General features: G+C 40.4%; 1 protein-coding gene across 2 annotated transcripts; it reads right to left on the bottom strand.

The window, feature by feature from the left end:
- Positions 1 to 1,410: 1,410 nt before the first annotated feature.
- On the bottom strand, positions 1,411 to 13,552 carry atg4da (autophagy related 4D, cysteine peptidase a). 2 transcript variants are annotated; one of them, XM_066660882.1, is made up of 11 exons: positions 13,244 to 13,552; positions 9,593 to 9,868; positions 9,048 to 9,131; positions 8,191 to 8,364; positions 7,565 to 7,925; positions 7,306 to 7,370; positions 7,041 to 7,174; positions 6,616 to 6,694; positions 6,460 to 6,536; positions 3,654 to 3,773; positions 1,411 to 3,361 (listed from the first exon to the last, which is right to left on the bottom strand). In XM_066660882.1, exons 2-11 carry the CDS (start codon positions 9,840 to 9,842, stop codon positions 3,185 to 3,187), a joined length of 1,521 nt encoding a protein of 506 aa, XP_066516979.1. In that variant the 5' UTR covers positions 9,843 to 9,868; positions 13,244 to 13,552; the 3' UTR covers positions 1,411 to 3,184. The 2 variants fall into 2 exon arrangements, with proteins under 2 accessions (XP_066516979.1, XP_066516978.1); XM_066660881.1 differs by having other exon boundaries at positions 13,249 to 13,552.
- Positions 13,553 to 14,883: the final 1,331 nt, after the last annotated feature.

The raw sequence follows: 14,883 nt of genomic DNA, 5'->3' as shown, positions 1-14,883 counted from the left end.
TTGATCCAGTTCCGTTTAGGATTCGCACAGCTCCAGGGACCTGGAGGTTGTGGGTTCGAGCCCTGCTCTGGGTGACTGTGAGGTTTGGTGTGTTCTCCCTGTGTCCGAGTGGGTTTCCTCTGGGTGCTCTGGTTTCCTGCCATGGTCCAAAAACACAAACTGGTAGGTGGATTCATGACTCAAAAATTATCCATAAGGGTGAATATATGTGTGTGTGTCACTGGCACCCTCTCCAGCGTGTGCTTCCGCTTTGTGCAAAGTGATTCCTGGGTACGCTCGGGAACCACCAGATAATTGTTGTTAATTAATGTCTGTTAATTATGCCGTCCTGCATAACTTCTTAACAGCGGAGAAAAGTCATGTCATGCTGACCACAGCCCCAGAAAACATACAGCTCCTCTCGTACCAGCACAACACACCCTAACACACCAGTGTCACAGCAGCACTGAGAATGAGCCACCACTCAAATCGTACCTTCTCTGCGGGGGTTGTGACTATTGAAGAACAGGCTAAAAGGGGACTCAGAGATACGCAGAGTAACAAATGAATTACCTTGTGTAATTATAGAAATACAAACTACTCTTTTTTGGACAGTGGAGATGATAAAATAGACAATCATTACAGATAAGGAGATTATTTTAATGTTTTGGTTTATCTGTGTATTAATTATATATAAATAAATAGAATCATAAATAAATGAAATACATCTCTCTCCTAAAGCAATGTACTACACAGATGATCAACATATTCTATTATTAATTAATTATTAATGTAGTTTATATATGTATAAATAGTCCTGTTTTAATAAATAAATATCACTGTAAAGTGAGACGGCGGCCGTTTGTTGTCGCTCTTAAGCGCCATCTACTGGCTAACAGCATATTACAATCCGTTATTGAGTGGGAATTCTCCTCCCAAGAAAATCTGTGGCTGAGCAAAAATCCTTCAAAATAAAAGTTTCTCAAAGCTTGCGAACGTTTAACATTAATCTAATTTTGTATCAGATTTTATTGAGACTCATTACTTGGTTAATTAAGCTGCAGTATTTGTGGTATTACACAAAGCAAGATTTCTAAGTTTAGCCAGATAACTTACAACATGAAAAGAGCTGAGGGACGTTCCTATTGGACCGTCCTCAGTTCAGGGCTTAGGTTATCTAGCTATTTAATAAGTACATAATTATTAGGATATCAGATGCTAACGTTTGCCCCGGACCCACCTTCAGACCGCTGTGGGGCAAGGACTGACAGAGCCACCCCCCTGGTCTTTTTCAGGTTATTTCTTTGGAAGTGTGCAGCATCCATCACAAGACAGGTGAGTAATCTGGAGTGTAAATAGAATTTTTTAAAAACCCAGATACTGAAGAAGAAAGACACGAGACGACGCTCAGTTACTGAAACTGAAGAGGCTCAGCAGCTTCCACTTCAGCAGTGTATTCTCAGGCAAATGTTTAAAAAACAAAACAAACTTCATAAATAGAACAACAGTAACAGTGAATCCTTTTGCAGCATCTCCAGATTGAACAACTACGTGACATCAAATGCAGACAGTTTGCAGAAATACACAGTTGGAAGGAATCAGTGTTTGATCAGCTATGAAGCTTGTGATAAAAACAAACAGCACTCAGAGTAGACAATGTCAAACCACAGAAAAAATGGAATATGAAGGGAATGATCCAGTGGTGACTAGCATCGTTTATATTTAACACGTGGGTATGGATTTATAAAACGCTCGTACGGTGAGCCTTATTTAAACCTGCTGTTGTTCAGCTGTGATCTGTGCTGTTTGGTCAGAGACTGGACGTCCAGTCTGGTAATCATAGGCTACCAGATAAACAAGAGGAACCACCTAAACAACTGCACATATATATTGCACATATAACTTGGGTGAAAGTGTATTATTTTGCAGCTGAAAACACAGCAGCAGATTGTCAACATCAAACAGCAGAGTTTAACCCGTTTTCCTTCAGAGACACAAGAGTAAAAGAGCAGAACTGCACATGAACTAGCTTACAGAATAGAGAGAGAGAGAGAGAGAGAGAGAGAGAGAGAGAGAGAATATGCAGGTATACTGGAATATGTACAACCACACACTCAAGCATTCATGCTTTACAAACACTCAGCCACTACAACACACTCTACTTTACAGAACAGCCACAGCGCTGGTCACTGGTTCCATAGATGCCTGGACATCACAACAACATTACCATGAATTCCTGTGGCCGTCTAAAGACTTTTTAGCAGTTAATGCAGAGTCTCTGTGTCCGAAATTGTACCCTATTCACTGTCTAGAACAGTATTTTGGGGTTTCCGCCATTTTGTAGTAGTGTCTGATTTTCAGTGCAACTCAAACTACCCCACAATGCACTGCAATAGGTAGTGTACAACCCATGTTCACTAGCTGACATTAGTGGATAGCCGATACCTATAATTCCCTGCGCCGTTTGGTAAAAATCTGTGAGGTAGCGTCCGAAACCGTTCACTAGCCTCTTGCATTCAGTTCACTATAATAGTGCACAGCTTAGTGAATAATGTAGGGTGTAGTGAACAGGAAGTCAGACTCACTTCCACTTCCTGGCGCTGAACAGAAAAGCAGTTGACTGGAAACACTCTTGTAGAAAGTTTTTAAGCACAACACATTTTTGGAGAATATGTCCATGTCAGTCTATTAATTTTATGAATATCTGCTGTGTAGATTTGATGGCATTCGGCCATTAGAGCACAAGTGAACTTGGGCAAAAGCTTGGGGGCTTTATACCTCTCTAGCCAAACATTTAGCATGTTGACATTACCCTTGCATACAACTGTTCCAGAGGACTCCATTTTGTTTCACGCTTTCCTACGGAGGTTATAAAAACGATTTCCATAGCAGGTGAACCTGCACTCATTATAAGAGGTGTCTACAAACATTTGGACAGTGTTGTGTAACAGGGAGAGCGTATCGGACACAGGACTAGTAGAACTGGAAAGATCTAGGTAGGAGTTGAACTGTATAATCCCACTTTTCATTTGTATAATCATGGATTTTGTTCTTTGTAAAAGAAATGCCACTGAATCAACTCTCTGTAGTAATCCACCGTGTGATAGCAGACAGAAATAAGGTTATGAAACACTGGTGTATTCCTTCAAGAGGTACTGTAGTAAAAAACATGGAGATAAGGGAGGTGTTGCATATAGCTTCCTCCTCATAGAAAGACAAACTCGTCAGCGCTGCCTCTCTTTGCGTTTAAACTGAGTCCACTGGGAGGGATAATGTGAGTGGAGGTGCTTGTGCTCTCTGCGCTGTAGCCCTCCAGTCCATAGTCCTGGCCCCTGCCCTCCACAAAGGTAAAGATGGGGTAGCGCTCCTTTGACGTCAGGGCCTGGAGAGACAACATGTTACTAGATTAACAAGAAGAAACAGCTAATAAACTGCACGTATATATATTATGTATTAAATAAACATGGAGGCACCACAACTGATATATAACACAGTTATGCCTCAGTATCTGTGGAACTCCACCATGGAAATAGAGGGCAGAGCGTGTTAACTGGACAATTTAAAAATTAACTTTGGCTTTAATATATACCAACTTTAACAAGACACTATGGCAAGCTTTCGGGGACAATCTCTAACCAGTGTCTGCTTTTAAAACAATGAGATCTGTTCCTCACCACACTGACGGCTGAACACAGAGATTCCAAGTCCTTTTTACTGCGAGCGTAGAAGCCAATGGTGCAACTGGGATCCATTCGGCTGAAGTTCATCTTCCTGGGAGAGTTACAGTGAAACGACTGAGAGAGAAAGAGAGAGAGAGAGACAGTTAATGAGACTGTGATTACCTTTTTCTGTAATCATGTCATCCTGATCAGGGGCACGTTGTGTGAAGAGGATACCCGGAATTACTGGGTGCAAAGCAGAAATAAACCCTGGACAGGATGCTGGTAATATATCATTATTGTACATGTAGGTACTTGGAAAATGCACGTGTATTGCTAAAAAAGCAATTGTTGTTTTTTTTGCTGGGGAAACACACAGTTCTACCATTCCATTAGACTCCTTCTGTTGGGGAAATTCCAGCCAAAAATTTTGGAATAAAAATCAGGAAGTTGTCGCTGTGCAATATGTAAATAAACCAAATGCAAAAACCTTTTATAAAATTCAAATGATGTTTTGATGCTCGACAGACTGTTTGTGTGCTCTAAACTCTAAACTGGTCTAATGAGTTTACAAAGCCCCAGTGTCTGTAAATGAATGAAAAAGCTAATTGTCTCTCTCTGCTCATAGCAGAGACATCTGGAGTTGTGTTAGACAATGGAGAGAACTTCAAATGTTGAAACACACAAACAAAGATTAGGATATTGCTCTATTCCTGCTCCATATGTGGGTAATACTGACTTATTTTTGCTGTCTCCGATCCCTTAAGGTGGAAATGTCTCCAAATTCGGGAGACAGCTGCATTACTGAAAGTGTTAAAAAACTAAACAACTCGAGTTACAAATGTGTTTCTGTGGTAATTCAAACAGCGAATAAAAACTTATAGACAAGGTAAACTTCAGCCGCATACAAAGATTAGTTGTTATTTTCCCTCAAACACACTGTTCCACATTAAAAGACTGTGGCGCTTAGAACTGCATTTGCCCGCAATAGAAATTCCCTTTAAAACCTATTTTTAATTAGAAATAATACCAAAAAATTTTTTAAAAGTCCAAACTGAGAACGTTTGTGTTTTTTTAAAAATAAATATTTGCCCATTGATGTCAGAAACCCATTCAAAAAGAGTTGGAACAGGGGCGCATTTACCACTGTGTTGCATTACGTCTTATTTTAACAACACTAAGTATGTAAGTATTAGAAAACTGAAGAGACCAGTCGCTGTAGCTCTGAAAGAGAAATTTTTTCAAAATTTTCCTGATACAGGATTTCAGCCGCTTCATAATGAATGCACCAGGTTTTTTCATTGCGTTGCAGGTCTGGACTAGGTTAGCTCCTTGGCTCTTTCACTAAGGAGCCATGCTGTTGTAATAAATGCAGAAAGTGGATTGGGATTGTCTTACTGAAATAAGGCCTTTCCTGGAAAAAACGTTGTCTGGATGGCAGCATGTTGCTCCAAACCTGTACATATCATCCAGCATTAACGGTGCCTTCATAGATATTCAAGTCACACATGACATGTGAATTAGGGCACCACCCTACTATCTTGGATGCTGGCTTTTGAACTATGCACTTATAACAAGTCTGATGGTCCCTCTACTCTTTAGTTCCAAAAAGAACTTCAGATTTTTATTGTATTGAATTATATTGGCGCAGCAGGTAGTGTCGCAGTCACACAGCTCCAGGGACCTGGAGGTTTTGGGTTCAAGTCCCACTCCAGTTGACTGTCTGTGAAGAGTTTGGTATGTTCACATGGGTTTCTTCCAGGTGCCTCAAAAGTGTCCATAGTTGTGAGTGTGTGAATGGTGTATGTGTGTAATCTTGTGTAGGACTGCCGCCCCCTCCAGTGTGAAATCCTGCCTTGCGCCTAACGATTCAGAGTAGGCTCCTGACCCACCACAACCCTGAATTGGATAAGCAATTACAGATAATGAATGAATGAATATTGTAGACCACAAAATACTTCCACTTCCCCTCAGTCCACCTTAAATGGGCCCAGGCCCAGTGAATGCAGCAGCATTCCAGTTTACAGAAAGTATCTTCTTTGTATGATCAAGTTGAACTTGTATTTGTGGATGAAGTGATGAACTGTGTTCACAGACAGTGGTTTTGGGAAGTGTTGCTGAGCCCATGCAGTGATTTCCACTACAGAAACATGTCTGTTTTTAATTCAGTGCAGTCTGAGGGCTGGATGACTACAGACAGCTACTACTGGTTTTGGGCCTTGTCCTTACATCTATAGATATCTCCAAATTCTCTGAATCTTTTAATGATAATATGTACAGCATGTATAATATGTATGATAAAATCCACAATTTCTTTAATATTTTAAGATAAAAGTTATATATAAATTGTTCCACCATCCCATCTTGAATTGAACCCCTCCTCATCTTTACTTCTGAAAGACTCTGCCTCTCTGTGATGTGTATGATTGTTTACCATTACACAAATTTACCACTCTTTGTTCCTCATCCAAGAAAATTTCTTGGAATGTGTTGCTGGCATCAAATTCTAAATGGGCATACATTTTTCAAAAAACAATAACATTTCTCAGATACGACATTTGAAATGTTGCCTTTGTACTCGTTTCATTTAATTATAGGGTTTAAATGATTTGAACACAGTGTCCCAATTTTTTGGGAAATGGTGTTTTAATGGTGCCTTATTACATGCAATCCCCATTAAATAACCTCTTACTCAAAAAGCCAGTAACATTGTAACTGCTTCCTAGGTTTCATAATCTGATAGAGAGTGACATGGTCTTAGCAGTATTTTAAATGTTATTTAAGTTCACTGTGTAGTAGTTTCGGGGTGATTTTATCTTACCTCCAATGAGAAGATGCCTTGTGTGACGTCTACCACAGGCTGACAGTAGTGTGGGTCTAAATACAATAGCTGCTCGTCTGAAACACACAAAACAGCCAATCACACACCAGTTCAAAACTATGCAGCCAATCAGAGGGCTGATTCACTACCACTCACCTTGAAAGCCAATGAAGAAGAGTGAGTGTTTGGGTTTCCCTCCAATGATTCCGATACAGCAGTCCAACCTCAAAATGTTCTACGACACACAAAAGCTATTTATTCCCTTGTAAAACTTATAATGTTGGAAAATCACAAAGTCGTCCCTCACGGAATCACAGGGCACCATGGACAGGGCTGTACTTTTATTTAGTAGCTTTTTTTTTATTATTTATTTAATTCAGTGGTAATCATTTCTAGTAACACTACTGAAAGACAGCACTCATAAGACTACATGACACCTACGTAGCATTTTTATAAAATTGGACACTAAGCCAACAAGTATTATCTCGCATAATATACTGCTATAGTCAAAATAATTTGTCATTGCCGTTATAAAGACGCACACTGAAGAGAGGAAGTGATTTAGTTCTAGAAGTGAATACCTTCACACACTCGATGTAAGAGGGGTTGAGTGTCTCGCCTCCGAGTCGAACTGGGACCAGTATAATTACAGACTTCCATTCTGAACCACTGCTGGAGTCCTGATCACACAGCCTCATCACATCCTCTTTATACACTATACACACACACACACACACACACACACACACAATGCTGATGTTATTTTCTTTAATACACAATTTCATTACCAAAACCCTCACAAAAGACCTGTTCAGGTAATCGTACACATCGCCTTGTTCCACTCACCTGTGCAGTCCTGCGCCACATACACAGCCAGATTCTGCACCTCTGAGCTTCTGGACACTGCTTTTCTAAACAAACAAACACATGAACATGGCTTACATGGCTTCCACTTACAAAATAATAACATAATTTATTTATTCACTTACTTTACACATCAAACCAATCCTGAAAAGCAGATTGAGCTCAGAACCATCTCAAATACCATTCAATGCCACCAAAGTAAAGTTCTTGCTCTGAACAGACCTCACTGCTGTCTACTCACCGCAGTATGTGTGCGACGAGTGATGGTCCGTACCAGTCACCCGCTTTCTTCCCCGACTCTCTGCCGAGCTCCACCAGACGGTGCACACCAAAAGGTGCGGCTGGCTGATCCCCGAACCAGGAAACCACCCTCCGGTGAAGCACTTCGGCTTGAGGATCCCGCACCAACTGAGAACGGATCGACTGGGTTCGTTTCAGACCATCAACAGTGCTGACACTGGGCGGCTGTCTCTGAATCCCACCAGTGCCCCAGGAGGAGCTGAAGGAGGGGATGGAGATCCCAGCGGTTCGGGACGGTGAGCGTGGCCTCAGCACCTCAAAATCCACATCGGTCAGCTGAGGACAGTCCAGCCATCGCCAATCTGGGACACAGAGCACAGATTCATGTAGCTCAGTGTGAGGGACAGCCTCTTGGGACAGCCTCTTGGTATAAATATATTGTATTTAATTTTTGTAGCACATGTCAAACTAAATCCATATAAAAGCTAACCTTAAAATAAATGCATAAATAAATAAAAATAATACGAATACTCAACAACTAAAGGCTTAAATCAGTTTAAAATGGTTAAGAAGATCAAACCAGATGTAAAGTCATATATCCCTGCTCTTTTGTCCAGTGCTATGTACCTGAAGGCAGAAGGTGGGTCAACAGACCCTGAGCCAGCAGCATCTGCCCACTGCGAAGCATGCAGCCCCAGCCGCAGTCGGAGGTCAGACTGGACCCCTCCAGCTGAGGAAACTCCTTCCTGTAGGTGAGCCAGACACGAGAGCCAAACGCCAGCCGGAAACGCTCCACCTCATCTGCAGGAGGAGTAAAGACAGAGAAATCAGACTGAATTAGGCCACAGCAATGACCTCAACACTAACTTTGAGACAGTGGATTGTGGCCTGGGGTAAAGAACTATAATCCCCACCGTCCTATCTGACCTTTCTGACACCCCCAGATCACTGAGGGAAGGACAGCTAGAAAAGAAACATATCAACATACGGAAGAAAAACAAGTTGTGTGTCATAAGCAGCTGATATTCTGCCTAAAGTTACATGAAAAGCCACACCCAAGAGGAGTTATTATGGAAGAATTTCTAACAAAGATTTAGAGTGTGAGTTATTGTTCTGAAAGTCAGCTGGTCGTATGCCAAATCTTACACATCTACGCCACCAAGATACGTCAGTATCATCAGTTAATACTTTGTTGACTACCAAGGGGCCAGAAAAACACTGCTGTATACTGGGTGTGGTTTAGAGGTCTAAACAGTTCCTCTGAACCCAGTGTATGTGTATCTTTCTGTCTAATCTTAGGTAAGGTGTAATGCCCCATGATGCAAGAAATAATTGAGAAACACTCACATGTCTCACAAACTACATTGTTCCACAGTTGAATTAAACACAGACATCTCAGATGCAATCCTGGTAGTTTTCCAATAATCCTGCGATAACCACTTCATGCAAATGACAGAGAGAGTTGAAGCACAGACAGGGCTTACCTTCACTATTGAGCAAGTAAGACTGGCCCATTAAGATCAGAGGAGATGTTTTGTTAAAGACGGTTTTGGTTTTCACTGACCATCCTGGAAAAGAGAACAAAGGCATTGTTATTTAACAGCATGCATAGGTATTAAACCTGCTGTCCAATTACGCTTCTAATAAACTGTTATATATAAGAAAAAATAATCCTATTCAATACAGCTGAAAACTGTTATAATAAATTGTTAACCTAGTGTTCAATATCAATCGCAATTTTCAGTATTTCAGTATGTCCTATTTACAGCATGTGTCACTGACTGACGGTCATCGCAGGGCACTGCCATCAGTTCATTGCACTCAATTTTAATGTTAGTCTAAAAATATTAATATTGACAAAGCCAAGGGGTTGTTGTTTGATGGCGAGGTCATGTTTCTTCAGCTCTATGTGAACCTTTAATCAGGAATGAACCTAAAGAAATGGTCAAATCTCTCACTAAAACCTTTCAGTAAACAATATCTCCCATAAAGCCACCATTTCTGTTTTGGTACGATGTCTACTACAAACCATATTTGACGTTGTTCCATGCGGACATCAGCTTCAGTTTCAGACGGTCCACTTCGTCTGGTTCTCCCGATTCTTCTTTGGTGCCATCAGAGAGAAACCCATGTCTGAAATGGTTCCTGGGCTCCAGAACCTGTGCAGAAGCAGTGGGTAACCTCCTCACATCCACAAGGTCTTCATGAAGAGTCCCACTGCTCACATACTGAGCGGCGCTGGGAGAGACTGAGTTCATCGTCAGGCCTGATACTGACATCCACACAGTGACATCACGACCTCCACCTGAGACACACAGGAAAACAGACGGGGCAAACACCTTCAGCACATCCATAAACACCAGCAATCTGTGCGTTAGATGCTTCTGGTATCAGCATTGATGCGTTTTAAACAGACAGTAACAGAGCCATGGCATTAGTGCAGCTGCACTATAAAGCACTGGATTAGGAACACCTACCTTGTATATAAACTCCACTGAGAATACAGGAGCACTTTGGAGTTCTACAATTACAAAGGACCGCAGTCCACCTGTTTCTTACCCGTTGCATACTTAATCCCATTTTTACCATGCTCATCCAGGGTCAGGGGCCCCACAGGACCACCACAGAGCTGCTATGATTTGGGTAGTGGACCTTTCTCAGCACTGCACTGTGTTAGAATGAGTGGATCAGACACAGCAGTGCAGCTTGAGCTTTTAAACCCCTCAGTGTCACTACTGGACTAATAAAATAGTCCACCAACCAAACATATACAGGCAAATCATACCTGCTGTGTGGTGGTCACGGGTTGGAGGTGGGTCTGCATAAAAATGTAATAAACATATAATAACATCATAAAACTATATTTATTTATTTTCATTCTCCAGAGAGACCCCCATTCATAACACAAGTCTGAATACCTCTGCATTGATACGAAAACATTAAAGAATATATAAATATAATGCTTTTATTATAAGTAGCAGTAGCAGTGAATGTAGTAACAGCAGTAGTATATCGTACCATGTTTTCTATACTTTGTTTATCTTAAAGTCATATGTAGCTCATGAGATTAAAACTATCATGACAAAAAAAAGAATTCCTTCACCCACTCCTATATTCAACACAGATCAAGAGTGGAAACAAAGAGAGGCCTTCAACTAAATCAGAGTCAAATTAAATAATGTAATCTCAGGTCAAGGTCCAGAAGGCCGCCACTCGTCCGGACTGCTGACTCCGAGACTGTGATTATTTGCAGAAACCAGTGCAGTGACAAGGGAGTGGAAAGCACTCATTGTCTGTATGTGGTTGAGTAATCCTTTCAGCCATCAGCAAGGCAGAACTGTGTGGCCTACCTGAGAAAAGCATCTGAAGTAGAAGGGAGTCACATGACACCAAAACCAGGTGTGTGTGGTTTCTTTGTCACGAGACAACATGCAATTCATACCGACAGTGCTCACTTCCTTTTTCCCCCTTCACTACTTTAAAGAAGGCCAAACTAGTTCACTGTGTACTGATGATATGCGGATACTGCACTCCATTATACGGGTAAAAACAAACCAGTAGCTACATGCTGCGTGTTGCAGTTTGACGAGCTGTTTAAACCTGCAGCTGAAACTTGCCAAAAAAAATAAATTGAGAATCACTATGTTGATATATGAGACCAAACTTTATTTATTTACTATCCAACCATTTTCTGCAAGTTATTCATTCCTCAACATCAAGCTGAAAATCATCAGAAAGACGACTGAAGAACTGAGATGTGAGATCTGAGATGGACTGAAAGACAGTAGAACTGTGGTCAGACGAGTCCACATTTCAGTTTTGTTTTTGGGAAAAACTAACGTTTGATTCCATGTGCCAAATGAAAAGTTACCAATGAAAAGTGCAAAATCCAGCATCTGTGATGATACGGGTCAGAGCCCACGGTAGAGGTGATCTGCAGATATGTGAAGGTACCATTGTTGCAGAGGGTTATAAGGGTATTTTGGAGAGACACGTGCTGCCGTCAAGACAATGTCTTTTTCCAGGAACTCCATGCCTATTTCAGCAGAACAATTCCAGTGCGTTACAAGAGCATGGGTTCATAGACTTGGTTTGTGTGTTTGATTGATCTGACTGTGTCCAGACATTTCATGTCCAGAATCAGACATTTCAGCAGACTGAGCTCCACTTGCAAAACTGCAAGAATTAGTGTTTGAAATTCCACAAAATTTCAATGTGTAACTAAAAGAAAAGGTGGTGTGACTTAGTGGTAAATCTCTGTCACAAATTTGTTGGATGTGTTGCAGGAATCTGCTTCTAAATGTAATAAGATAATTAAGTTTGTCATTAAAAACAGTACTTTTTCAATACTTTATAATTTGTTCATATTTATTGTACAATGCTGGGCTTACTGCACAATACTACTACTGCACCTGTGGGAGATGAATGCGCTGTATCACAGATGAAACTCACATTTACTCAGTATTAAATGAAAATAAAATTACACAGCTTTTTTAAGAAAAAAACAGAACAAAGAACAAATACGACTCTAGACTGAAATATCACACTTCCCTTTTCCCTGTCACTGAGCTCTATGGGAACAATTCTTCACATATGTGAGAGGAAAACTGAAGTGGGTAATGAAAACTTGCTGGACCGAAACATTCAGAGATTACGCAGCGAAGAACAGAGATGTGTGTCACATTATCTGCCTGAATGCTGCTGATCTGTCATTAAAGTCCACAATTCAAGCCTCTCATTCTTGGGAAAACTGAGCACACAAGCAAATCTACGGCAGGCATGTGATCTGAGCATGACCAGGAGCACTCTTCTGAAAATTGGGGCAGAAAGGTCTGAGCTGGAGAGTGAGGGGAAACAGGGAGAGCCTCTAGTTAAAGGGATCCATCCATAGATTTTTCAGATCATTTGCAGAATCAAATCAACAGTCATTGGGATGGACTCAGTTCTCTTTGCCAGTGTAGTGATAGTAACCAGAGGTTGTGACATTAATTTAAATGTACAGATTTGACCAATTATCCAGAACTGATCCTACATGTGTGAAGGTTAACTAATGGTTAATCACAACAAGGGTGCTTCTTGAGGAATTAATTTGCCCTACAATGGCCTTCTTTTATCTCTGCAGTGAATGGACGTAAATGCAACATTGTAGACTAGAATCCTATCTCAAAACAATGTGATAAGGCAATATATCCATAAGCATGTCATGTAATAGCCTTCTGTGAAGTAGCACTGCACTCTACAGATGTCTGGTTCCACACACCACCACTTTAAACCATTATCTTTTTGTAAGGTTCTCCAAGACTGAACATCTCAGAAAACAAAAACACCCTACATGACTTTGTTTACCTGTCTATCAATTATTTATTCAGTTATTCAGGAAAGTCAGTAGAACCCCCCCTGGTAATGGTAGTATACAACACTACACAAATGCCCACTGCAATGACAGCTCCTCCAGGAAAGCTGCATAGGGCCCAGGCAGGAATTTTGAGAATAAATAGAGAGATAGTACGTGTACTGATAGTGTAAGATAAGGGGATATACTTGAAACGTTGAAAAATCGACATATTTTTGAGTTTTAATGGTTATCAAGGTACCTAAGTTATCTATGTTAACATGGGTCAGTTCTGAAGATATTCAAGACCACAGTAAGCTGTACTAAGAAATTAAATTAACCTCTTACCTTACCTCTAAACACGACATTAGTGCTACTTCTGTGTATTTTTGTCCAGACCGCGGACAGTGAGCCGAAAGGAAGGCGGAAAATCCAGTGGTAGGGAAAGGATTGGGTGTCAAAGGCAAGGACAGTAAACGCAAACGTTGCCGTTACCTAGCCTTTAAACCTCACGAAGCTGGGAAACTCAAGCATATACGCAGCCATTATGGCCAACACAAATCAAAATACGCGTCTAAACAGCGAATGTAATGCTGTATTAACTGTAAAATCTGCGAGGAAACCGCTCTGTTAACTTCGCTCTGGCTCTGGACCCAGCGGCTAATGTGCTATTCGCTTCTGTTGTTACTGTAGACGCACTGTAGGGTCACCCCTCCACCACGCTGATTGGTTCAACTCGGCACTCTCCACTCTGTGATTGGTCATATTTACCGTCTGTTATAATAAGCACGGTCGTTATTGGTCGAAACTCTTGACGTTGGTGGTTATGCAAGTGGCTGTTTAAATGGTCTGTAAATGTGCTGCCCTCAAAAGAAATATCTGAGTAAACTTAAAAACAAAAACCTAATATCTGAGTAAATACAAAAGAATAAATTAATAAAAAAATAAATACATGCCTGAATAAACTGTTCAAATAAATTAATAAAATGAAGTAAAAAAAAACATATATTAGAGTAACCTCACATGTGAAAGTCATATGTTTAATCTTGTGGTGTCTATAAGCCAGAAGGCTTATCATGAGCGAAATAAGCAGTCAGTGCTCTGGCAGAGCATTTCCATGTTTTTCAGATACTCGAAAGGGCAAATGAAGACAGACAGGGTTTCTTATGTCATAAAACTAAGAACCTATGGTTTTAACTTGTGGGGTGGGGCTTTTGAGCTGCAGGAGAGTGGTGGAGGGTTGGGCAGAGATAGAGGCAAAGGCTTATTGCATATCCATAGATCTGTGCACAATGAATAAAAGCCAAAGTGTAGAGTTTGTACTAGAGAACTCAAAAAGTGGCTATTTAACAGTATATTGCATGTACTGCGCAGAGTAAACAGAAATAAAAGAAGGAACGAAAGAGTACACAAATAAACAAACCAAAAAAATATAAATCAGATAAATAAATGATTGAACAGATGCCGGTGCATTAGACACCCCCTGTCCAATGACATGTTTTGGTGCTTTTCTAACTGAAAATATGTGAACACATCTCCTTTCGAAAACACGCTTCTATACCTCATTGTTCAGCACATTTTAAGCATGGTTTCTGTTTACTGCTTGGGTTTAACAGGTGTTTTTTTATACTTAAAATCTATGAATAAATAGTGATCTATTAAAATGTTCTCTGTGAAGCATTTATAACATCAAACATAAATAAACAGAAAAAGAACTGAGTAATAACTGAGTAAACTGATAAATACATTAATGAAAACATAAATAAATGATTACACCCAGCTCTAATAAACTTTGATGAGTAAACAGCACAAAAATATCAGTAAACAGTTGCACAAAAACTTGTAAATTTAATAAATGTTGTGGGATGCGTAAACAGAAAAATAATCACGATTCAATGAGTAAACAGATAAACAAACAGCTGAATCAGTCAGAAAACTGATAAACTCATGTCTGCATAAAGTCTAGCTCGCACAGTGCTGAGGAAACT

Source organism: Hoplias malabaricus, chromosome 2, assembly GCF_029633855.1.
Source record: "Hoplias malabaricus isolate fHopMal1 chromosome 2, fHopMal1.hap1, whole genome shotgun sequence".
NCBI lineage: Eukaryota > Metazoa > Chordata > Actinopteri > Characiformes > Erythrinidae > Hoplias > Hoplias malabaricus.
This window is presented reverse-complemented; position numbering and strand designations above follow the sequence as displayed.